This window comes from Eutrigla gurnardus, assembly GCF_963514095.1.
Source record: "Eutrigla gurnardus genome assembly, chromosome: 5".
NCBI lineage: Eukaryota > Metazoa > Chordata > Actinopteri > Perciformes > Triglidae > Eutrigla > Eutrigla gurnardus.
Window position 1 is genome coordinate 19,162,905 of NC_139919.1, and position 23,144 is coordinate 19,186,048.

Below are 23,144 nucleotides of genomic sequence, written 5' to 3' on the forward strand. Positions count from 1 at the left end.
AAAAATATAGGCAGCAAGTAAGAGCCATATCAATGTACTGCTAAGAGGAGGTATTATGTCTTTCTACCTCTTTGTGGTTGCACCAGCAGGTCAGCGGTGCCTGATAAGAATCATGGGTTATGCTGCCATGAAAGTTGCAGGAGGAAACATTAGCTAGTGATTAGCTTGGCGGCAGCAAGCTTGAAGCTCTGAAGCACTTTCTGACTGACAGGTGCACAGATGTAACTGGGCAAAGCGTTTAAATGAAATGTCTCGAGTTCAAGTTCCCTAAAGTGAGGAGAGCCTTTTGAGCAGGGACTGGTGGATGGTGCTGGAGCTGGACATAAATATCTGTGGGAGAACAGAGATTCCTCTTCTTTGGTATCGGTGCTGTCAGTCAGTGATGAAGCCACACAAACTCTTTTTTGTAATAAGAGTACTTTGCCTCTTCTGTCTTATGTGCAACTGACCCAGAACCAGCGACCACAGTCTGAGCTCCAAGTCCACCTCCAGCATATGTGCATACGATGTGTCTGGTTTTGATTTAAAATGACTCATATAGTCCACAAATCGTATTTGTTTTGATAGCATAATGCCGCACTTCTACTTAATAATGACGTGCTATCAAAAGGTACAGAGTATTAAAGCAGCGTGTGCCAAGTAAAGCTAACTGAATGAATTTATCAGCTTGGCAGAGAAGACAGTGATTGGAAATGATAGACCAAATCTAATCCAGACTGTTGTTCAGAACAGAAGATCTGTAGAAGCGAACCGACTGGTGCCAAGAATCTTATATATTTTGCATGCATATGGCTCTGAGGCCTGCTGCTAATTTAAATCTAAGATAGAACCTGCTGATATCAGTGTAAATGGGATGCACAGCAATGCACTCGTAAAATCCACTGATCCCTCAGACGGGTCTGCAGTTGATCACATATGTCTGTAATCCCAGGTTTTGACACCCTGACCCTCACCCCAAACTTGAAATATATGATGATGATGAAAAGCACATGAGGTTGCAGGCAGTGTTGAGCAAATCATTTGTACCTCTGCAGCTCTGATTCAGCAGGAATGTTGTTTTCCATCTGTTAGTAAGATCCACGTCCTGATGCATTGCAGAGGAATTTAGCGGATGCTGCTCAGAGAGTGGGAGGACAATAAAAAGGATGCTCATTTCCCATCCTACTACACTTGCCCAACCGGACAAAGTAGCTAAGTTCTACAAAACCTCATCCCTCTTGACCCCAAACCTGCGGGGGTAGGCTATTCATTCTCATTGCGGACCAGGCAGGAAATGTGGTTTAAATTGTGTAGTCATACAATGCGTCTACTTCCCCCCCCCCCCCCCTTAAATGATATGCATAGAGGCTGTGATCAAGCTCTCCACATCCTGTTGCCATTAGGAGGGCTCCCACCTGGACGAGTGCTCTACATTCGTTAATGTTGGAATCACAGCCGCTTGGCTTCTTTTAGCCGGGCCTGACAACACTGAGAGGTTTAGATGCCCTGCACACAAACACAGATGGAGAGGATGGGGGATCAACATCAGACCATCTGCTTTCTGTCCTCAAACTTGAGATCGACTAAAATACGATGCCAAAAGGCAATCAAAATCATAATACATTATATTAACATAAAACTTTAGATATGTGTTTTGGACATGGTGGTTGCTGCAACAGAAACATGAGAGGGATCCATCACCCCCATCAATCCCAATCAGGGACATGCTGTAAGTAATTTAAACAGCAGCCGTGGTGCGCTGTTTCTAAATTCCTCCACAAAATGAGACAGGCCACTGCGATGGAAACTCACATTAAAGGTTGAGAGTCTTCCCACATGGGCAGAGATGCTGACAGCTTGTCAGAGACCTTAACGAGGCTCTGTACTCTTACACCCAAGACCAAGAGAGAACCGGATACAGCCCCAGAGGCTCAGGATCACCTGAGGATAGAAAACAGGGTGTGTATGAGTATTCTAGAGGAGAGTCAATTCAGAGGTGGACCAGATGTGGTTGCCTATTGGACTGCCAACCCTGAGGATAGTTATTCTTCTTCTTAAAGGTGCTTTGTCACAGTTTGCAATACATCAACGCAGATATCCAGTATCTTGTTTATTGGCTTTAGCATTAAGAGTGTCCGTCCAGTTTGCTTAAGGCTTGCATGTGTCCATCTTGGGGTTTGTGTTCAGTGGTGTAATCTTTGCTCTTAGATATCAGACCATGTTGGACTGCTGGCAGGGGGAGCCACTGGAGCGACCGACCTTCATTGAGCTGGTGGAGCAACTGGGAGATCTGCTTCAGGCCAGCGTGCAACAGGTATGACAGACGAGAAAGATTGCATTGTGTTTGAACTCTACATGTATGTGTCGTAGGTTTGTTTCAGCAGCAGCACGAATGAACAGCAGCTGTTGAGCTCTGGTGTGAACTCAAACTAAAAGCTGATGTTGATACGCCAAAAAGAGATTTATGGAAGTGTTTTCTCAGTCAATTTCAAATACTGGAACTAAATGTATATTTCAAGTTTAAATCCACACCATACTATAGCTTCTCAGAACTCTTATGTAAGAATATTTGTCAGTAGAAATGCCGAATGAGTTACCAACGCTGGAAATATTCAGAATGCAGCATTGCTGATCAAAGTCCTGCCACTTAAATAAGATTCAGAGCGCATGTGGGCGCTCAGAGTGAATGAGAAGGGAAGTAGCATTCAACACAAACACATGGCTCTGTTTGAAAAGACAACCTCAATCGTGTAAGAGGAACCACACTTCAAAACATATTGAGAAACGATGTCATTATTAATGTGACACAACACAACATCGTCTGGTATGAATGCTGTGAAATGTCACAAACTGCTTGGAAGTTTGTATATTTTTCGAGGCTGTCAGAAAGTTCTACAGCTGTTTGTTTTAATCAGGTTAACAAATATGCACCAGAGGAACAATCTGTGTTTCATTATTATTCAAACATATTTTACTAAAAGAAAATGACACCTGTACCAATAGGCCTTTTTCACAGCAGAGATTTTGACCTGCAATAGTAGGAAAAGAACAATGGCTCCGTTCTATTCAAGTCTCCCAGTAAACCACAACAATGAGCCAACATATACAATACCAGGACCCTGAAACCGAAGCAGCTAGACCATTCAGTTGTTGATTACTATGTGTTTCAATAGAAAACAAAGTAGGATTGGTTAGGTTTTCCAAAGGATGGACTTTTAGTCCTATTCTCCATTCACATGAATATGAACAATGTATTTGAAGCTTAATTACATTTTCAAATCAACATTTTAAAGCGGTGAAAAAAATAAGACAATGTTTATGAAAAAGATGGATAGAAATTGAAGAAAGTGGAGCCCTTAGCGATAACTATCAGAGATGAGCGGAAACTGGCCAGAAGCCTTAACAAGACAAGGATTCTTTTTCAGTCATCAGGATCCACAAGATGTCCATAGTCATGTTTCCACTTCCAGGCACTAAAGATAACGGGCTTCTCGTCCTGCCTGTACATTACAGGCACACAAAGAAAGGGAATTGTATTTCACTGCTCCTGCAAAGACTTGACAGAACCGACGATAAAGACAAAGTCACACATGACACCACATGAGAACTATAGCATGTTGCTTAACAAATGAGTCTGTGAAAGTGAATTCATGAGAAAAAGTTCAGGCTGGTCAGAGAACAGCAGAGGGGTTTGACTCTTATTAATAAAGGTATTGTTACAGAGCAGGAAGGCCGGTCACGGACCCCACCAACTTCATTACATTGTATTAGATTTATTAGGCATGACCTCAGTTTCTTTGTCTACTCGCCACAACCTGTGTGTGTGTGTGTGTGTGTGTGTGTGTGTGTGTGTTTGTATAGCATGAACACTGCATCAACCCTCGGGCCTCTCGTCTTTATAATTTGCATCATGGATGCTGTACTCTTAGATATTCTTTGTCTGTTTGGTTGATATAGGAGGGGAAGCACTACATACCCATCAACACAGCCCTGCTGGGCAAGGTGGGAGACCCGTCCACCACAGTGCTGTCAGAGGAGATGCCTACAAGACCCGTTTCCCACCGCGACTCAGGGAGCACCTGGTGAGAGCATGGATCCTTTTTATTCATCATTCACTGGTTTACATGAAACCGACACCTCAAACTCTGTCTATCTATTCTTTTGAGTGAAGAGTTGTTACTTAGCAACAATAGAGACACCGCAAATTCGATGTGTCCGTCACACTGCTTTGTTCCTGCCTCAAATATCTCAACGACTACCAGAGGGATCGCCATGAAATTACATGCATGGTCCTCAGTGTATGAACCCTCCTGACTACGGGGATGCCCTGACTATTGGATGGGTTGCAATGAAATATAACAACCATGTTGCTCTCAAGATGAATTGAAGTTGCTAGTGGTCTCCCTTAACTTTACGTATAGCACCCTCATCAGGCCATAATCTAAATGTATCTTTGGTTTTTCAAAGTTTCGGCATGCTCATCAGCCTCTGCTGCACTTTGTGTTATTTGCTAATTAGCAAATGTTAGCATGCCCAAGTAAGATGGTGAACCGTGTAAATATTATATCTGCTAAACATCAGCATATTAGCATCGTCATGGTGAGCATGGTTGCATGCTGATGTTAGCACTTCGCTCAAAGCACAGCTGTGCCTTCGTCCAGCCTCACAGAGCTTGCGAGCATGACTGAGGAGTCACAGCCTTGTTGACTCAAATCCGTTACACTCGCCTATGAACTTGTTAAAACATTCTAGGGTAATAAATCACCAAATCGTGCACATACGTAAACTTATGCTCAGGCTGTTAAAGGCAAACAGTGCTGGGTCTGTTTTGCTAAGGAAATGCCTAAATCATTTCCCCACTTTGCACTGAATTCTTTTCCAAACAATTATTGTTCCTGTCGCAATCAAACTAAACTCCGCTAGAACATTTAGGTCTGACCTGAGGACAATGAGGCCTGATTGACATATGATAAGAAATGTACACACAGCCGCTTGGTGGCCAGAGAGCTTTCGGTATTGTGGCTCCTGGGAGGAATTTCTCCAAAAACCATAGAGCCAGCTTCAAGATTTATGTCCACTTAAAATAATATTTGTAGAGCTCTTGGGTTTTCACAGGTCCTCCAAGTGTGTTTATTGATAAGGTGTTGAAAAGCAGTAATGACAGTTAGCCTTTGAGCTGAATTAAGCAGTTGTTTAACCCTCTGAGTGTTGAACTGCAAAGAAAACAAGATTTGTTTTCAAAGGACAATGTCACACACGTTGTACACATTGTTGGTTTGAGTGATTAAGTTCCTGCGGTTTTGTAGCTGAAGCTTACCTCCGGTGTAACGTAAACAGAAAGAGAATATTTGAGGGTATTTTGGAGAATTACCCTGGATATTTTCTCACCAGGAACATCAAGATCCGTCCTGCTAGTGTGAAAACCTTTGACGAGGTCACCATGGAGGACGGGATAAATGATAACCAGGTGAGTTATTCAGAAAAAACAGAAACAGTTGGATAATCTGCAATCTAATTTATCCTGAAGCACACAATGGGTTAGATTACAGGCATTGACAATAAACTAGAAACTCCACCCTGTTAGATAAATGTAAGTTGTAGTGGACCAGCTGAGCTGTACGAGGGGATATAACATATTTTTTTTATTGTAGGGTTTGATAGGTAGAAAGTTAATTACTGGTTAGTAACTGTATTTCCTCTCTGGTGTTGGTGTTTGCAGCGGTTTTATACGTTATGTTGTTAATTATATTTTTTTAATTTCACTAAATCTGACCATCATTTGATGTAGATTGATAGATTTATTTCATACTATTGTAGTTTACGTACACTTGGCAAAGTCTGGGTTTGAAAGCTTGTATAAAAGTTTAGTTACTTACTAACATTCAGATACATGTTACTTGTTCACCTCAGATAACAAAGAAGGGTTTTATTTATTTTCTCTGTCTGTCTCATCACCAGGGCGGTCAGTCCGACAGCGGGATGGGCCTGTCGTCTGACAACATGGAGACGCTGAAGCGCCTTGAATCACTGGCAGGCCGACCTCTGAGCATCATGGCTCTGGCGTAAGTACACTACACCATGCAGCACCCCGTCAACGTGCCCCGCAAGGGGCAAATCAGCACACACAAGAAGACACTGCAAAATACCTGCTTGGAAACCTCCCCGCTGTGCTGGAATGTAGACGCTATAACTGTCACACACACACGTTTCTCCTGCCTTAAAAAGAAGTCAGTGGTTTCCTCTTTTGTCTGGAGAAGCCGTGCTGGAGGGACAGTGGCACAAAGGAGAAGTGGGAGGGAGAAAGCTTGAAGGTGGCAAACTGAGGCACTGAGCACAAAAGTCGAGTGGATGCGTCACTTGAGGTTTGGCTGTTTTAAGAGCGCACACTAAAACCCTTTGTTTTCACTGGGAGATCCGACTGAATGAGGTACCTCCCAGTCTGATTTAAGTCATTATGAGTCATGGTTGTTTGGTGTAATGCAACGCTGCCAGATCATCTTAAAGAGTGACGTTGGCTTAAAGTCCACCCTCCAAAATACAGCGGAGCGTTTGATGATTTAAGATGTGATGCCACCAGGGCAAGAGACAGTGTGTTCTCATTTTATAGGTTATTTGAGGATAAAGTGAGATCTGAGTCAACTTTCTATAAATCTTTTTGTTATGAGGTGTCTTAAGGCTTACATATTAAGTTTACTGCAGCTCAGTGGCAGGGTTAATTTACAGGGTCAAACCTCTGAACTCAGTAATTACACTTTAAACCTTGTGGTATTATTCTGCTGTTGCCAAGTGTTGTGGCTTCCACTTAAAAGATTAAAAGGAGGAACCGAAATAAATTGTCTTAAAGCTCTTCATGTGTTTCCCAAATCTCTGTTGATGGGAAAACAGTGTAAACAGCATTAAAGTTCTTATAAATGATTAAGTGACATCCTGTAAACAACTGCTGGGGATGCAACGTATGAGGAAAACTCTACGAAGCACTGTTTCACAATTTACCACTCATCAAACTCATTCCTAGAAACAACCACTCAAAGTGACTTTTATATGAGTTGTTATGACGCTTGTGACATCAGGGCCTCAGCGTGGCAGAAGAAATCAACCCAGGCATGCAGAGAATGATCCACATTTTGAGGGGAGGGCCTTCTTGCTGGGCAACCGCTCAATCACTGCCACCTTTGAACTTAGGAGGGTTTACAAGGCCTCCCCTGTTAGCTCTGGCGCTGTGCTCCTTTTGTTAAGCTGAAGTCCACCTGTCGCTCCCTCGGCCCTCACCGCTCCTCGACTCTGACGTCTTTTAATGCACGCAACACAACTTTTAAGTGATTGAACAATAATGCCAAGGAAGTTGGCTCAAGCTTTAACAATTCATTGTTTCTGATCAAAGTAAAAGAGATGTTTTACTCTGGCTCATTTGGTTTCCTGTTGTTCAATTACCTTGTGTCATTGTACATGACCTTTTGTGAGGCATTGACCACGCAACACTGTACTACTAAGTACTTTTGATGGGTTGTTTATCAGGTAGTTATTCATAAGGACAACATTCCAGTATGGCGGCGTCACTTTACCCCCGCTGGGCTTTGACCCTTTGGCCCTCGACAGAGAAGCTCTGGAAACCCTTGGCAACCTCCAAAGACAATAAGAGGCAATTACTCATATTCTGAGCCTCAAATGAAGCAGAAAGGCTCAGGATGATTGATTACGTCATATATGAATAAGGAGAGGTTTGTCTGATCGTACAGCTTCACAAAAGTGGCATTTCTTAAATCTAAGAATATCTAAACAAATTTGTGATTATTTTCATGAATTAATCTGCAGATTAGTATTTTGTTATATCATATTTGTTCAGCCCAAAAAATATTCCAAACCGAGAAAATTATTAAATTCTAATGTTTGAGAGGTTGAACCTAAAGAATATGTTTGCTTAAAAATGTATTAAATGATTATTCACCAAATAATCACCATTAAAATAGTTGCCGATCAATTTTTCTGTAGATCAATTAATGAATCACTTAATTGAGGAAAATGTTTTCAAATTCATAATATGTGGAGACTGTTTTTTGCTGTGTTCTAAGTCAATAGGAAATGTCAACTTTCTGTCATTTCAGTGACAGATTATTTGGTTTTTAAGGTTATTAAGTGTATTAATGAATTGATGATGACTGATTTTATGTTTAGAAACCTGTTTGTCTTGAGTTGTCCCTTGAAATTGACGTATTTAGCATGAAAAGTTATCATGTACTGGAAGCCCGAGTATTATTTTCCTGTTACATTAATGTTGTGACTCGTTGTGTTTCCAGGATGAAGGCAGTGAGTAAGAGTAAAGAGTCTGTGCTGAGCGACACAGAAAAGGAGAAGTTCCCGCCCACGGTCCCTTCTCTGGACTTCAGTCTGGACGACTCGGCCCTGGACGCTGGTCTGGAGTGTCACAGCCCGCCGCCTGACTACAACTATGTGGTGCGCTACTCCACCCCTCCTGTGTAATCTCCTGCTTTGTTCTCCTCTTTTTTTTACTCTTATCTCTGGACTTTAGCAAAGTTTGAGAGGAAAACCCACGAGATTCCCTCTTGAAGTGTTTAGAAAGGACACTCTGAAATAAAACATGAATCTACTCGACCGCATCTTCCAACTTCCAGGGCGTCTGCTGAGCAAAAGAAGGAAACCTGTACACTATTGATTCCTTTCCAGTTTCCAGGCACAGGCTGCCGTTAATGCTGCTGGTCCGTTCCACATTCACTGTGATATGTCAAACAGCTGGAAACAGCCTCAGGTAAATCTTTCATGTACTGTGAAAACGATTCCTACTTTACCACAGATCTGATTAAACTACAACCTTTGATGATTAAGAATAACCTCTAGAACAGAAAGGAGGATAGCTGAGTCAAGTTTATATTGAAACCTTGTTTTAGTTTTATTAAAAAAAGGAAAAACTGGAAAGTAATTAATTAAATAGTAATTAAAAATTAAAGAGAAGATAGCAATATCCCTACATCCACTCGTATGAATTATTTTTTAAGTTGAGATTTGCTCAAAGCAAAAAGCAGATGGACAACAATACAAAAGTGATGATTAATTAATTAAGTCTTTAATTCCATAAAGATATCAGCTAGACCACCTCAGGTTGACCCAGAGCAGCGCTGTCATGTAGTGATAGATGTTTTTTGTAAAATGAAAATGACCATGAAAGCATTTAGATGAAGACTTACTGTAAATGTAGATTCCTCCTCCTGCCCTCCTCCTCTGGTGTTCAACAAACTACAGTTTTTTGTTTCGTCAAACTGAAAAGAAAGTGAGAAGTTTTTTTTACTTGTGTACAAATTGAGTTAAGAACATAAGATTAGACTTATTAGAAAAATGCTAGTGTAGTATATTTATTTCCATTGTGAACACTGTCACTTAGTAACCAGTTCTGTTTGTTCATTTATTAAACCATCCTTTATTTGTTCATATTTAAAAGGTAACCAGCTCGGTCTCCATGAACATGTGCTATCCCATGTATATGCTGTTTGTGCTGCTGTATTCACTCATAGTCAAGTTGAGGGAAACGTGTATGTGGATGTTCTCCATCCTACGTGTTAGTGAAGCTTGCAGGGCAGGCTACAAAAACTCTACATGTATGTGAAGGGAGCACCAGTCTGCTCTGGTTCACTGTTGTTATTATTTGTTAACATGTAAAAATACCAGATGTATTGAAAGTACTGTGGGCCAAACTAAGCGTACACACACCCTGTAGACATGCAGCTAGCTCGTGCTTGTTGACCACTAAAGGAAACAGTATTTGCTCGTGAGTAAACTGCAGTATGAAGTGGATATTTTGAACCCTTGCGTATTTCCAAATCTAATTTGTTGTGTTTATGTGGCGAGGAAGTGATTATGCACTGATACTTTATATCAAGTATAATTTTTGTATTCTAAAGGTATATTATTATGAAACAGTGTTGAGGGGTCACATGTTACAAAGATTTCCAGTTTATTTTTGTGTTTTTATTTAACGTTTAACTCTAGTGCATTGTAGGAAATTAACATTTGCCGTATTTGTTACATCATGTTCACTTGTTGTTATTCTGTAAGTCAAGCTTTGTTCTGTTTTTTTAGTTACTGCTATCCCAATAACATTCAAAGGATTTTATTGCATTTCTTCCTACATAACCACGAGTAATACGTTTTTTTCTGTTACTTTTGTTGAAATGTTCCCCAACACTGTTAACTGAGCATATGAAACAAATAAATGAATAAAGATCTATATATTTATACTTTACTTGCAGTCTTGACTTGTAATTTCTTGAAATACTTATACAAGGAAACAAAAATATTCTCATTATACATACACTAGGCTGACATTCATGATTCCCAGAGGATGAACCCTACTGACTTTGATGATGCCTTGCCTGCTTTATCTCTGGCGCCACCATGAGGTTGACATTTGTGGTTTACCAGTAAACAATATTGATACAGTAGATTCCTTTGCTATTTGGTGCATTGATGGACTTTGTGAACTTTGCTTTCCTTTTAGTGCCATCCTCAGGTCAAACTTTAAATTGTCCAATACTTCTATGTAACAGTGAGCATTACAGCCTCAAAAATCTGCTAGCATGGCTGTATACTGTAAGTTTTGATTCAATTTAACCACGTGGTAGCCATTTTTGCTCAATTTATTCAAAGATAATCTTCTGAAAATCACAGGTTTTGTCTGAACAATATTATTTTGCTATGGGTGCTCTTTAATGAAGTGTTTTAATTTATTAAAATAGTTATTAGAGTTTTGAAGTGCTAAAATGATCCAGTACTAGCCTACTTTAAAAAGAAAAGAAAGAAAGAAAGAAAGAAAGAAAGAAAGAAAGAAAGAAAGAAAGAAAGAAAGAAAGAAAGAAAGAAAAGTGGCAACTTGAAAGATATTTTATTTATTTCCTGTAAATCGTGTCATGACCCCTCAGGTTTTCCTGCCACCCCTTATAGGATCCTGTATGTATGAGTAACCTCTATGTTGTGAATCCTGGCACAAATATGCGACCGGAAGATTCAGACTATTCATTATGCCAACCAAGTCGATTCACAGAATCTAAATGTTTCTTGATTATTCCCATCTGAATTCTCAGACCTGAACGTCTGTTTAGATTGGACCGTGCCTTCGGCCTCTCTGCCGCTCCTTGGCCTGCGAGAGACTCACTTCCTCCTCCAGGACAAGGTGTCGGCAGCCTGTCTGCTCACCGGGACAATGCCCCCTCAGAACAGGAAAGGAAGGAGCACTTAATCATACTGATCACGACCGGAGGACGCCACACGCGGGGCTTCCTATGGGAGCACGGTGACTCTGGTTACCGGTACTGGGCGTATCCAAGGGGACCGCACGCCACAGGACAGGTCGGGCCATTGACTGTCTCCGCTTGTCCTGACAGGATTTACTATGTTTACTGTAAGGTGAGCGACCAACATTACACCCACATACATATCAACAACCTCCGACTATTCCCAGAATATAAGAAACAAACAAACAAGGGAAGGATGTTGGGGGAGGAGGGGGGGTCTTGACTGTCAGGTTTGTGTATCTGCATCTGCACACAGTATTTTTCCATACAGGCAGAAGTATGAAGGCTGAACATTCCAGAGAGGCTACCACTGAGTGAAAGTCTATATAACTATATATAATTTACTACTATAACTACTATATAATTTAAGATTATTATTATTATTATTATTATTATTATTATTAATAATAATAATAATAATAATAATAATAATAATAATAATAATAATAATAATAATAATAATGATATTAGCAACAGTAATATATACAAATACATAATACGTAAAAAAAAAAAAGATTTTCACTTGAGAAATTGAGGGACAATTAAAACGTATATTCACATAAGCAATTTTTTTTAAAACACTAAAGAATACGTATTTTACATAATAAAAAGAGTGAAACTTTGGAAGATATCCACTTTACTAGCACAACAACTGCTGAAGCATATAAACATATAGGCTTCAGAGTAGATCTCTTGTTTGTGTGTCAATGTTATAAACATGATACCAGGTGGGAAATACACCACTGATCAACAAAACTACAATAACATGACAGGAATACTCCTTGTTATTGTTCTGTGATCAGAAGTATCCCTAATCAAACATGTGGGAGCATTAATCTGTCACCGGAGCAGGATGTGACTTGAGATGTTTGGACTCTAAGACTTAATGAAACACACACATTTGCAAATCGAGGGCTTAACAAGTCTTTACAGTTTACAGATCAGGGATCCCGTCTGCACGTTCTGATCCAATAGTGATGAAAACATATAATCAGAAATGTTCTGTTAGCACTGAGTACTTCAACTGCTGTGTAGTCTGATTTGGTTTCCCCTTGTTTAACAATAGCGTGTATGAAAAAGACCTCTCCCCTCCTTGAACATATCCTCAGTCTCTTCCTGAAGCAAACAGATCTGCAAAGAAACTCCATTAATCATTAAAAAAGAGGTGTTAATGAATTAACGTCGGAATCCACACTTTTTTTTGAAACACTGAAGCTGCGCAGCTTGAAATCCTATTATAGGCTGATTGGGGCCGTCAACCAGACAGTATAAATGTCCTTCCATATATAACATAATGCTATTCCCAGACCCCTGCCCAAGCAGGTGAATGGTGGGTAGGCCCACATCTGCGCCTCTCACCTAAATGCAAAACAATGAGCCGGATACTGACCCCTGAAGATACTTCACGTCAGTCCAACTTCACCAAGCCAACAACACATAGGGCTAAATAAAGACTCTTTTAGAAAGGGCTCCAGAACCACCGTGGTTCCTAAGGTGAGGAGGAAAAAACAACCCAGTGAGATTGAACCATTACACTCAATAGAACAAACAACAATATGTTTACTAGATATATATCAGGGCAAGAAGGCTTGTCTTCCCATGTTTTCTGCATGCATCTCCGTCACTTTTAACTGACATAATGTTTAACACCATCACCACATTAGTTCAGCACTGAGCACTAAACACAAAGTACAGCTGAGGCTGATGGGAAGGCCATTTGTTTCGCAGGCATTTCAATATAAACCAAAGTACTTCAAATAACTCTGAGCGGGACACGAGTGCCCGTGGCAATCCATCCAATAGTTGTAGAGACATTTTAACAACACACACACAAATTTTGCTGAACGTAGACCTCGCGGTGGTGCTAGAAGGAATGCAGAGGATCACGAAAGTCTGTAGGAATCGTCCTCTGGGGATCATGAACGTCTGCACGAAATTTCACGGCAATACATCCGGTACTTACTGAGGTATTTCAGCCCATAACAGAAGTAGTGGATCGTCAGAGCGGCATCGCCATCATTTTCGGTGGCTGGCACTAAAAACTGTTCATGAACAATTTCAGACATCAAGAACCAAACGGAACAAAGGAACATCTGGTGACTCCACCTGCGTACCGTCGTGTGGATCTGTGATTTCGCTGAAGCGGCAGAACATTAAACTCCCTCCAGGAAATCAAAATGAGGCATTTTATTCCGGCTGAGCAGATCATGTGTTGTCAATTAGTGAAAACAATCAGAGTTAATTCATTTTTTAAATAATTTTTGCTGGATCTCTTCATAGCATGTGTTCCCCTCCTATAATCCTCTAATTGTTTACTGATGATGACAAAGAGAAAACAGGCAGATAGTGCCATCACCTCCTTATATGGTTCAGTGATAATATGAGCTGCAAAGAGCCAGTGAATATCTGACTTCTAATGGTTTCCAGAGAACTGCCGCACAACTATGTCAGCCATGCACCCTCGGGAGCCTTCAGATTCATCAATGCCCATTCAAAGGCAAAAGTGCAGTGAAACCAGCTCACCCACTTGCCCCCATTGTTTACCTCTCTGGCAGGGGGTGAGTGGGGTATACAGTGCTCATGCACCAGGAGGGCCTGGGAAAAATGCTGTTCACGGTGGCATAATTAATGTGAACATGGTGGGGTGGTTTTTGTTGGGGTTTTTTTGTGTGTGTGTTGTTAATCCGTCTCTATGAAATGCTGTATCTGCGTAGCTGCTTTTGTAAACTGAAATCTCTCCTGATGTGCACAATCAGAACGTCCTGTTTGCAGATGCGTGGTTCATTGGTGCGAGAATGTCCTCTCAGATTGTTTTCCCTTTGGATTCAGTTGTTTGCGCTGTTGCCAGAATTGTAGGTAATCTGTTTTTAGTTTTTCTTTTGAAACGTTGTAAGGCACAAAATTGTAGTGGTCAGTTGGTTCAAAGAGTGAAATATCTCAACAAATATTGGATAGATTGCTTTGAAATCTGCCACAGATCTCCACGCTCCCCAGAGGATGAATGCTCCTGACTTTGATGATCCTCTGAACCTCTTCAGACCATGAGGTCGACATTTATGGGTTATTGCGAAATATCACAACTATTAAATAGACAAATGGATTACCATTAAATTTGATGAAAAAAACATTCATGAACTCATTCAAAACATTCCCAGTGTTTTCATCTGCTTTGGATGAAAGCATGTCAGCATGGGAGCATGTCTATGTTCCCTCAACCTTGTGTTCCCTCAGCCCTATGTCCTTTCAACCCTATGTTCCCTCAGATTAATAACCCTAACCCTCAGCCCTATGTCCCATCAGCGCTATGTTCCCTCAACACTATGTTCCCTCAGCCCTATGTCCCATCAGCACTATGTTCCCTCAACATTGTGTTCCCTCAGCACTATGTTCCCTCAGCACTTTGTTCCCTCAGCCCTATGTTCCCTCAGCACTATGTTCCCTCAACACTATGGTCCCTCAGCACTTTGTTCCCTCAGCCCTATGTTCCCTCAGCACTATGTTCCCTCAACACTATGTTCCCTCAGCCATATGTTCCATCAGCACTATGTCCCTTCAATCCTATGTTCCCTCAGATTAATAATCCTAACCCTCAGCCCTATTTTACCTCAGCCCTGTTCCATCAGCACTATGTTCCCTCAACACTATGTTTCCTCAGCCCTATATGTTCTCTCAACCCTAAATTCCCTTAGACTAATAATAACCCTAACCCTCAACCCTATTTCCCCTTAGCCCAATGTTCCATCAGCCCTATGTTCCCTCAACCCCATGTTTCCTCAACCTTGTCTCCTTAACCCTATGTTCCCTCATATTTATATAAATAGAAATTACCCCGTTATTTTGAGTATGCAGCCTCACAGAGCTGCTTCCTGTGTGAATGTTTATCGTTTTGTTTGTTTTAATCTCCTTGAATCTAATGATTAAAATGCTCTCATTTTCCACAAAATAATGTTTAAAAAAAAAAAAAGTTAAATTCCTCAACACCCCTGAGCCCATGATGTAGAAAATGTGTTCTCACTCTCAAAACTCTAAACAAAACAATAACAGCTCAATAAAATAAATATTTTCTGTCTATTTCTGTCCTACGTGAATCAATCAAAACACTGGAACATGACTTGCATTTGCAGCGCTGCTTCACATGTGTTTTACGTTACAGATGACAAACGAAGGATCACGCCTGTGTCAGCCATGCAGGCAGTTCTCTAAAAATAGTAGCAGATGGTCCTGTTTTACCTCCCTTCCCGCAGAGAAACACTGTGGTCACTTTAATAACATCAATGAAGTTATGCAACAAACTGAATTCTTGGTCTGGCTGTCACTGATCTACTGCATGTGCACTATGCTGAGCTCAGGGAAAGAGGGGACTTTTGTTACTTTGTGTTGGAATAAGAGAATATTTCTCTCCATCATCACATATTGAGGAATGTTAATGTGATCCTTGGAGTCATTTTAATGTCACTGTCAAGATCCATGGGTATTTGTTACAGTTTTTTTGTTTAACTTCCTGTTTTTGTCAGGTTCCCCTCTGTGATTGCCTGCCTTGCCGTTACAAGTTTCACCTGTTGCTTCCTGCGCTCACCTGTCCCTCGTTATCTCCCTCCTTCACTCAGGTATTTAGCCTCCGTGCTTCCTTTCACTTCTGTTTGGCTTCTTTGCTGCAGGACTATTACACGTAAACATAAATGACTCTATAAGACCCTTAAGATATGCATCACACATGTAGATATACATGCATGGATGTTGTTGGGAACATTAATGTATTTAGAACCAGTTTTAAGACACAATGGTTGAAAAGCCTTTTCTATTAAAATGGGAAAGCTGAACAACTGGCCATATTTTACTTGTGGTATCAGCCTGATGTTTAGTTTCAACTCTGAGAAATGAGAAAACCCAGCACAGCCTTTCACAACATCCAGGACGCTTTCACAGTCATCTTGTCAATCTGTTGCAACAACCTCTGGAAGCTCTCAGCATATCAAGCTGCACATCTGTGAAACTTCACAGAAAACTACTGACCCCATCCATCCATCCATCCATCCATCCATCCATCCATTCATTCATCAGTCCATCCATCCATCCATCCATCCATCCATCCATCCATCCATCCATCCATCCACAGCTCATAACTAACTCAATTGTGCCATCTAGTGAATTCCCATGCTTTTTACTCATGGGGGCTATTTACTGTGCTTCAGCCAAATGCACCAAACACCTGATTTTACTGTAAAACACTTATAAATTCTAATATTATTATTATCTAAAATAAATTCTACTATTATTTACTCAACAAGTTTCTTGAGACGTGAATATTTTGATATCAAAAACACATATTAGGACCTTACAGGAAGCAGAAGGGTGTGACAGAAACACGGCTACCAGTCTGAACCTGGTTCATCTTTGAACCAGTCTGTTCTTGTTGAACACCAGACTGTAATGGTGGTGTCATTGACCAGAGCTACGACAATATATGAAGCCAGACATGATAAAACATGAGAGGTCACAAAAGGTCCAAGAGAGTCAGGAACTCAATAAATGTCAACCTGGCATTACTTCTCCTCAGACTTCCTCCTATGATGTTACCCATCAAGACGTTTCTCTTTCATTTTTACGCTCCATTTATCCATTTAGTGGATGCCTCGCCCTTCAACTGAGGATAAATATGACTTATAATATGATGTTTACTGATTACAGGACTTAAGATATGCGCAACTTATTATTGTCTGATGACATTTTAAAAGAATTACTAAATAAAATATGATCTTATGATGGACATTCTGTCTGTTTCAAAGTCGATCCTATAGTTTATAATTTCATGAACTTCTTGTATTTAGCCTGTATAATGTGTATTGTTGTACTATTTTTGTTGGTGTAGGCTGCCCTCTTGAGGTCAATAGTTTGGTGAGTGCTGAGTAGTGGAGGAAGAACTACAGTAAAGTCAAAGTAGTAATAATACAGTGTAGAAATACATCGACACTTAACTTTAAATCCTGCACTCCAACATTCACTGAAGCACAAGCATCGAAATATATTTACAGTACCAAAAGTAAAATGATTAATTATGCAAAATTTCAGAATATGATTGGATTATTGATGGATTGCATATCTTTAATAATGGAGCTGGTAAAGATGGAGCTCATTTTAATTACTTTATCCACAGCTTGTGAACCCATAATGTGTATATTTGTTGATTATGTTTTGTATTCTAAAGTTATTTCTCAGATAAAAGTAGTGGAGAAAAAATATACATTTGGCTCTGAAATATAGTAAGCAAAATAGCATTAATGGTAAATACTCAATTAAACTCAAACGTGTACTTAAGTACAGTACATGTGTCAATATATCTAGTTGGTTAGTTATTTTCCACCACTGGTGCACAGATTTCCACAATCAGCAACAACAAGCTGTTGTTGCGAGAGAAATCCACAAGAGGGCATCAATGAGCGTAAATAATCTACCCATTGCGGAAACTACAGGACAGAACAGAGTAACCTGAGTGCAAATTTAGTACAGTGTACTGATGCAACATATCCTTCAGTTCAACTTACAAAGAAAAGTACCAACTGTAGTCTTACAATCAAGACATAAATGTGAACAAGTCAATAAGTAAATTCTGCACGAGGTCAATGAGAAGAAAATATTTTAGTCACATTAGAGATAAAAAAAATATTTATTTTGTATTCAGGCTATATTAGGCCGATTGTGACAACTTGACCGCAGTGTAACTCAACAAAAAGCCAAGAAAACAAGTGGAGACGTGTTACAGTTGATGTCTTCTTTAAACAGACAGCTGATCGACAGCCAGGGAAATTAATTCTGCACAAATGAACTACCGTGGGCTGTCAGACTCCATCTGACTGGCTCGTGAAGATGTTGTGGTCAAGAAACAGATGCTTCAGAGATATGCATCAGCATTTATGACTTTCAGACAAGCCAATTAGCCAGCCCTGCTAAATAAGCCTCCAGATAGCTGCAGATAGAGTCAAGCAGACAACACCAACACAGAAGAAGAAGACACATACGTTTCTTACACGTGTCAGAAACTTTCACATGTATGCTCAGTGATGGTATCAACTGTATTCAGCCTGAATGCAAGTGTCAATATGACTTTTAAAGAACTGAGCGAGAGTGTTTTTTTTTTTTAACTGATCATTATAGATCCTTGAATCTGGTGATAGACAGGATCAGAGTAAACTGACTGGGCTGTAATTCCAGCAGACAGCGGTGACTGATGGGTGGGGGGCCGCTGTTTGTCACAGAGGGGGTTGCAGGAGTTTCCTTGTAACCGGAATTAGCTGTGAAGTGCGACCTTGAGGTGTGAACGCGGAATACGAAAGCTCCCTGCTTGCTTCCAGGGAAAGTCTCTCGTACTTTGCACCTCGTTTGCAAGTGAATCTTTGAACAAATAAAACGGGATTCGCGCGTGAAGCGTGGATGGAAATTCCCACAAGGCGTTTGGAACTCGAACGCATTCGAACAGTGTTCTGGGTGTAGTTTGGAAAGATACCACCGTGGGATTTCGTTTCATTTGCTACATGCATTCTGTGTTATAGTCTAGTGGAATCTGCCTTTATCGAACAAGTCTAGTATAAATAAATATATCTGCGCACAATTACGCACAGGCCTTTTTCTATTGCTTGGTGCGTTTGTGGACGTGTTGCCTCGGTCCGTGCAGCCTGTGCAGACGATAGGCCGCGGTGTTAATGTATTCATGGTCGAGGAGAACTCCTGCTCAGGATAGGCCCAGCGTCAGGTGATGACGCGCTGCACGACAGACGCAAGGGGACAGCTGGGCCTGCAGCACCGGTCACTCTCATTTGAATGCAAATCACCAAGAGTTGAGGAGTAGGCTGACGTCAGGCAGGCCTTAGTATACCTTTACCAGCTTGTCAACAGAAACACATCATGTGAGACTGGAGACAGACTGGACCTACGTCGCATTTCGCACCGGGAACCCATTTGGACTACATGAACAGCAGAGGGATTGTTTTTTAACCGTTCCAGGGCAACAATGTCGCCTTAAAATAGGCCTCATCACACCCCTCCTTTGCTGTTCCATTCTATTTCTTTTTTTGTTGTACAAATCATGTATGTGGGATACATTCTGGATAAAGAAAGCGGCATGTATCACCAAGGGCCAGTAAGAAGAACGAGCATCAATCTGCCTCCACAGAACTTTGTTTCCACGCCTCAGTACGCCGACTTTACCGGATACCATCATGTGCCGAACATGGATACGCACGCACAGTCTTCGGGGAGTTGGGGACCCACGTATGGCGCTCAGCGGGAAGACTGGGGCGCGTACAGTTTGGGACCACCTAATACTATCCCTGCAGCCATGAACAACTCCTCTCCCGCACAGGTTCCTTACTGCTCGACCGAGTACAGTCACATGCATCCTCCAGGATCTGCGGTGTTACAGCCGCCGCCGGAGAACGTTAACATTGCACAACTTTCTCCCGATAGAGAAAGGCGCAATTCATTCCAGTGGATGAGTAAAACTGCGCAAGCATCTTCTACAGGTGAGCCCATTGTCGCGAACACCGTGTGCCAACATTTGTATTATTCGATTGCTTTGGCGTTGCAACGAAAAGTTTTGCGCACCGCAGTTTTGCGTTTACGTCCAATCCTTCTTTCTGGCAGCTTCATGTCATTTGCAAACTTTTCGAATTTGTGTATGGAAGAACAAGAGCTAAGCATTAACAGGCCAGAATTATTATTTGACAAGTTATGTCATAAGCAGAAGGTGCGTAAAAACTCGACAGAAATGGAGAAAACAGAAAGAAACTGGCCTTTTAACACTTGCCTTATGCGGGTTGCTTGCATTTGGCATAATAACAGTTATAACTGAGTAATGAGAGGATTTATATGATATGTCTATAATTGAATAGGCCTCTATAAAAACAATAATAATAATGACAGCGGAAGAGAGAAGTCAATAATTTCCATATCTCATAATTCTGATGGGATGATAGACTGAAGACCAGCAGCTAAGTCAGCTGTTTTCTATCTTTCTATGTGGCGGACATTTAGAATTTAGAAAAAAAAAAAGGTGTGAGGAGCCGGCGCCAGGCCCGGTTGTGATGTTAATGCCATTATTCCTGGAAACGCGAGGTCGACTTCCCTGTCACGTTGAGTGTTTTTAGTGTTATCCGTCATATCCAGGCGGTGGCCTTTGCTTTCAACACCTCTTCACTTTGATATGCACCAACCTCCCTTTCCTCTCCGAGAGTTATATTGCCGGAAAGAGTGACGTTTTTCGCAGCCAGCGTCTCAAACGTGGAGAGGTACAAACGGAAAGACGTTTCCAGTCGCAAATCGAATATTATAGGAAAGGTCTAGAATAAATCAGACCAAATATGTGACAGTGGATTCGTTAAATTAATTCAGCATTTATTTATTGTGGGGAGTTTGGATCGACATATTTAATATTTATTTTCAAGCTTACATTCAAAGTGAATCCAGCGAAGAGCGAATTAACTCCCGCTCCAGATGTTCGTCCAGTCTCCTCTGTTTCTTTTCTAACTTGTCGTTTGAGGATCTCGTTGCTGGCTTTCTTTGAAACTCCCTGTACGGCAGTTGTCATCAAAGCGAGACGGGAAAAAAAGCTCGATTTGCGTATGTGTGGAGAAAGCAGCGAGATGTGGATTTAAGAGCTATAAAGATGCTGCACGCAGATAGGCCGGCCCTGGCATGCAGCCCGAAAACATCCAGCCCAACCACCTGGAAAAAAAAAGGGCCAAACAAGCGCGATCTCAACGCCGTGTTTTATGTTTCTTATCACCTCCGCAGGTAAAACGAGAACGAAGGAGAAATACAGGGTAGTTTACACAGACCATCAGAGGCTGGAGCTGGAGAAGGAGTTTCATTTCAACAGATACATCACCATCAGGAGGAAATCTGAACTGGCTCTCAACCTCGGTCTCTCGGAAAGACAGGTACATGTCAGAATGAAATCCTTAAAAGCATGCAAATATATGACATATACAGCCTATGAGCATTATATAGGCTTGTTTTCACACGGGCAACTTGCAAAATGAGGCCTAGAGAGAAAACATGATCGATATTATCGTCAACGTATTGCTTAGTGTGCATATTTACAGTCTCAATGTAATGTTACTCAACCCCTGGTAGTAGCTTTTAATTATTATTTTTTAAATTCTATGTTGGATGATTATATTCTAAAAAATAAACATAGATTATTGATAATTTCCTGATATTTCGAATATAACTTATCTCATTGTGAAAAATAATAATACAAAATAAAACTACAAAATTAAGCAAATGCATTAATTTACTTGAATTTAATTTAAATTGTAAATGATTTACAAGGGGAGCTATATATACATATTGTTGTATATTATTATTGTATTAATTTCTATTCAGGACTATTTATTTTGTTTATTTTTATTTGTTGCTGTTTATTTATTTACCCATTTATTTATGAAGGGTTAATGGAGAGTAAAGGAGGCAGACCACACCCATACTAATTTAATGTCTTGGTCTTTGTGCCCCCCCTCAGGTGAAAATCTGGTTTCAGAACCGCAGAGCCAAAGAGAGGAAACTGATCAAGAAGAAGCTGGGTCAGTCTGACGGCAGCGGGGGATCTGTGCACAGCGACCCGGGTTCAGTGAGCCCTCTGCCGGTTCCGGGGTCTCTGAGTCCCTCAGACATCCACAACACTATGTACCCCCCTCAGGGAATGAACACCTTGCCATCTATCAGGAATATACAGCAAGTGACAGTGACTCAGTAGAAGAGTTGACCCTTCCGGACCATCTAACATAACTGAGCACTCCGACACGCTGACGGGACACTTGACGGGCAGCCAGAGGATCCGAACCCACGTCCTGAAGCACACAGCTGTGGATACAGATTTGATTTATAGCAACGAAATGCTGGAGGCTCTTGACACATTGCTTTTTTTTAATAGAATAGTTCTAATAACGTGGGGATTTTTAAAAGAAAGAAAAAGGAAAAAATCGACGTGTTTCTCAACTTAAAAGCTTTTAAATTGTTTGTGAGTTAATAAGATATAAATATCATTTTTTTGTGTATGTGATGAAGTGTATGTGAGGAAAATGAGAATTCAGGGACGTTTTTTTAACGAAGTTTTAAACTGGATTGTAGTGGCTTGTGCCGCACAAACTGCTTTGACTTGACAAATCATTTACACGTTTTTCAGCACAATGTTCTCCGCTTTAATGCCGAGAACAGCTGCTAATGATGCGGGTAGAACGGTCTTTGATGACGAAATGTAAATAAAGTGCTGTTTTTTGTTGCAGTAGACCTGTCATTTTTCTTATTTCTGATTTTTGCGAAGCTTGCATTTTGTATTTGCTTCCATGCATCCAAGCTTTATTTCCCTCAGTGTCGTGATCGTACACACAAAGTTGCAAACCAGGTTAAGCCTTTCAGAAATGAACTCAATCTCAAAGAAACTGTATGGCCTTTGGTCTTTAATTGATTTGAAATGTGTGTTGATAATGTTCCTCAATACGATTTTAAAACTCAAATATCCCACTACAATCAGCATACAGACCTGTCAACAGACATTAAAACATGTTTGGTTCTCTAATTGCTTTCCAAGTTTATACAATCGGGTTCGATGTCACTACGCCCAATTCAATTACACTATTTTTCTTTAGATAAATAAGGCTAATTTCCAAAGCCTGAAGAAACGTATATATATATATATATATATATATATATATATATATATATATATATATATATATATATATATATATATGTATCCTAGCCATTGAAAATGATAGGGGTTACATTTTCAAGTACTATTTATTATAACTATTTTTAATAGAATAGCATTTATTTGAGTTAGTTTGCCATCAGCAGGTGCACTTTCATTTG

At 40.6% G+C, this 23,144-nt stretch overlaps 2 protein-coding genes across 2 annotated transcripts in view; both read left to right on the forward strand.

Moving 5' to 3' along the window:
- Positions 1–10,208, forward strand: part of kdrl (kinase insert domain receptor like) — a 41,148-nt gene extending 30,940 nt beyond the window's left edge. The window contains exons 26-30 of the mRNA XM_084010458.1: positions 2,188–2,293; positions 3,937–4,061; positions 5,371–5,446; positions 5,938–6,041; positions 8,274–10,208. Coding sequence (XP_083866584.1) covers positions 2,188–2,293; positions 3,937–4,061; positions 5,371–5,446; positions 5,938–6,041; positions 8,274–8,457 — 595 coding nt within the window. The 3' untranslated portion in view covers positions 8,458–10,208. The remainder of the gene's footprint in view (positions 1–2,187; positions 2,294–3,936; positions 4,062–5,370; positions 5,447–5,937; positions 6,042–8,273) is intronic.
- Positions 10,209–19,332: 9,124 nt separating this feature from the next.
- Positions 19,333–22,334, forward strand: cdx4 (caudal type homeobox 4). Its single transcript, XM_084009601.1, has 3 exons — positions 19,333–19,795; positions 21,066–21,211; positions 21,796–22,334. The coding sequence occupies exons 1-3, from the start codon at positions 19,360–19,362 to the stop codon at positions 22,027–22,029; spliced, it is 816 nt and encodes a 271-aa protein (XP_083865727.1). The 5' UTR covers positions 19,333–19,359; the 3' UTR covers positions 22,030–22,334.
- Positions 22,335–23,144: the final 810 nt, after the last annotated feature.

Excerpts from the sequence above, each read along its gene's own strand:
- cdx4 (XM_084009601.1), top strand. The coding sequence starts at position 19,360 with ATGTATGTGGGATACATTCTGGATAAAGAAAGCGGCATGTATCACCAA. Across the intron at positions 19,796-21,065 it reads TGCGCAAGCATCTTCTACAG|GTAAAACGAGAACGAAGGAG; the intron begins GTGAGCCCATTG and ends TCACCTCCGCAG. Across the intron at positions 21,212-21,795 it reads TCGGTCTCTCGGAAAGACAG|GTGAAAATCTGGTTTCAGAA; the intron begins GTACATGTCAGA and ends GCCCCCCCTCAG.